The sequence below is a fragment of the Condylura cristata genome, unplaced genomic scaffold (genome assembly GCF_000260355.1).
Source record: "Condylura cristata isolate star-nosed mole 26May11 unplaced genomic scaffold, ConCri1.0 scaffold00068, whole genome shotgun sequence".
In the NCBI taxonomy this organism is placed as follows: domain Eukaryota; kingdom Metazoa; phylum Chordata; class Mammalia; order Eulipotyphla; family Talpidae; genus Condylura; species Condylura cristata.
This window is the reverse complement of record NW_004567169.1, coordinates 324,590-325,869: the sequence shown is the minus strand read 5'-3', so window position 1 is coordinate 325,869 and position 1,280 is coordinate 324,590. Positions and strand designations below refer to the sequence as shown.

General features: G+C 74.3%; 1 protein-coding gene across 1 annotated transcript in view; it reads left to right on the top strand.

Moving 5' to 3' along the window:
• Window positions 1–1,280, top strand: part of LOC101635282 (leucine-rich repeat-containing protein 45) — a gene marked incomplete at its 5' end in the record, with an annotated part of 6,505 nt that overhangs the window by 1,527 nt on the left and 3,698 nt on the right. Inside the window, 6 exons of the mRNA XM_012734745.1 lie at window positions 220–332; window positions 415–473; window positions 570–647; window positions 786–921; window positions 991–1,068; window positions 1,143–1,277. Of these exons, the coding sequence (XP_012590199.1) occupies window positions 220–332; window positions 415–473; window positions 570–647; window positions 786–921; window positions 991–1,068; window positions 1,143–1,277 (599 nt within the window). The remainder of the gene's footprint in view (window positions 1–219; window positions 333–414; window positions 474–569; window positions 648–785; window positions 922–990; window positions 1,069–1,142; window positions 1,278–1,280) is intronic.

Sequence of the window (1,280 nt, the reverse complement as noted above, 5' to 3'; positions counted from 1 at the left end):
CCCCCGCCCCGCCCACTCTCCGGTCTCCAGTGGCGCCTGCACACGATGCTTGTGGTCACTCGCGGGGCGGCCGCCCCAGCATGCGCAGGGCCCTCCCCAGGCCGCCCATGTCCTCGGGGTCAACATCTCTGGGGCGCTTGTGGCCGGTGGGAGGTGCCATCTCCCTCCAGGCTGGTGCCTGGTGCCTGGCAGCAGTGGGTCACCCAGCTCTTTCTGCAGAGCACGCGATGGGCCACAGCCGGGCGCGGCAGCGCGCCCTGAGGGAGAGCCAGGCCCGCGGGCGCGCGCTCTGCGAGGAGGTGCGGCAGCTGCGGGAGGACAAGTCCAGGCAGGTGGGCCATGCGTCCGCTCCGGCCGGCCCTCCGGGCGCCTCGGGTGGCCGGGACCCTGCGTGACGGGCGGCTCCGCCCCCAGTTCCTGGACTTAATGGGGACCATCGACAAGCAGCGAGAGGAGATGGCGCGGAGCAGCCGGTGAGCGCAGCCCCTGGCCTGACCCCGGGCAGCAGCGGGAGTGGGCGGGAGGTGGCCGCAGGGTCCGAGGCGCGGGACCCTCCCATGTGCCCGCAGGGCGTCTGCGGCGCGGGTGGCGCAGCTGCAGGAGGCGCTGACCGAGAGGCACTCCGTCATCAACGCCCTGAGAGCCAAGTACATGGGCGGCCGGGCAGCTTCCCCGGGGGGTGCAGTGGCCAGCGCGGACCGGTCACCCTGCGGGGCGTGAGTGTGGGCGGGCAGCAGGCTGGGGCCGGGTGTGGAGGGGCAGCCGCCAGCCGCCCCTGCCTGCAGGCTGCAGATGGCCGAGGCCGCGCTGGCCCTGTCTGAGCAGAAGGCCCAGGACCTGGCGGGGCGCCTGGCCTCCGCCGAGCAGCAGCAGTGGAGCCTGGCGCAGCGGCGGGAGAAGGCGCGCAAGCAGGAGCAGCAGGTGGCAAGGGCCGGGCGCGGGCGGGGCCTGCGGGGGGCCAGTGACGGACGCCCTCACCTTTGACCCCAGGAGGCTGCGGAGCGGGAGTCCAAGCTCCTGAGAGACTCGTCAGCTGCCAGCGAGAGGAACCTGCAGCTGCGGAGTCAGGTGCGGGCGGCGGGCGGCGGGCGGCGGGCGGCGGGGCCACAGCCGCTGCAGTGTCCATCCGCGACTGCCCACAGGTGGAGGAGCTTGAGCGGAAGGGGAAGGCCCAGCAGGAGCAGCTGTTCCTGGCCAAGCAGGAGCTGACCCACACGGCAGCAGAGCTGAAGATGCGCGCTGCCCAGGCGGAGGGTGGGCACGCGGGCGGGCGGCGGGCG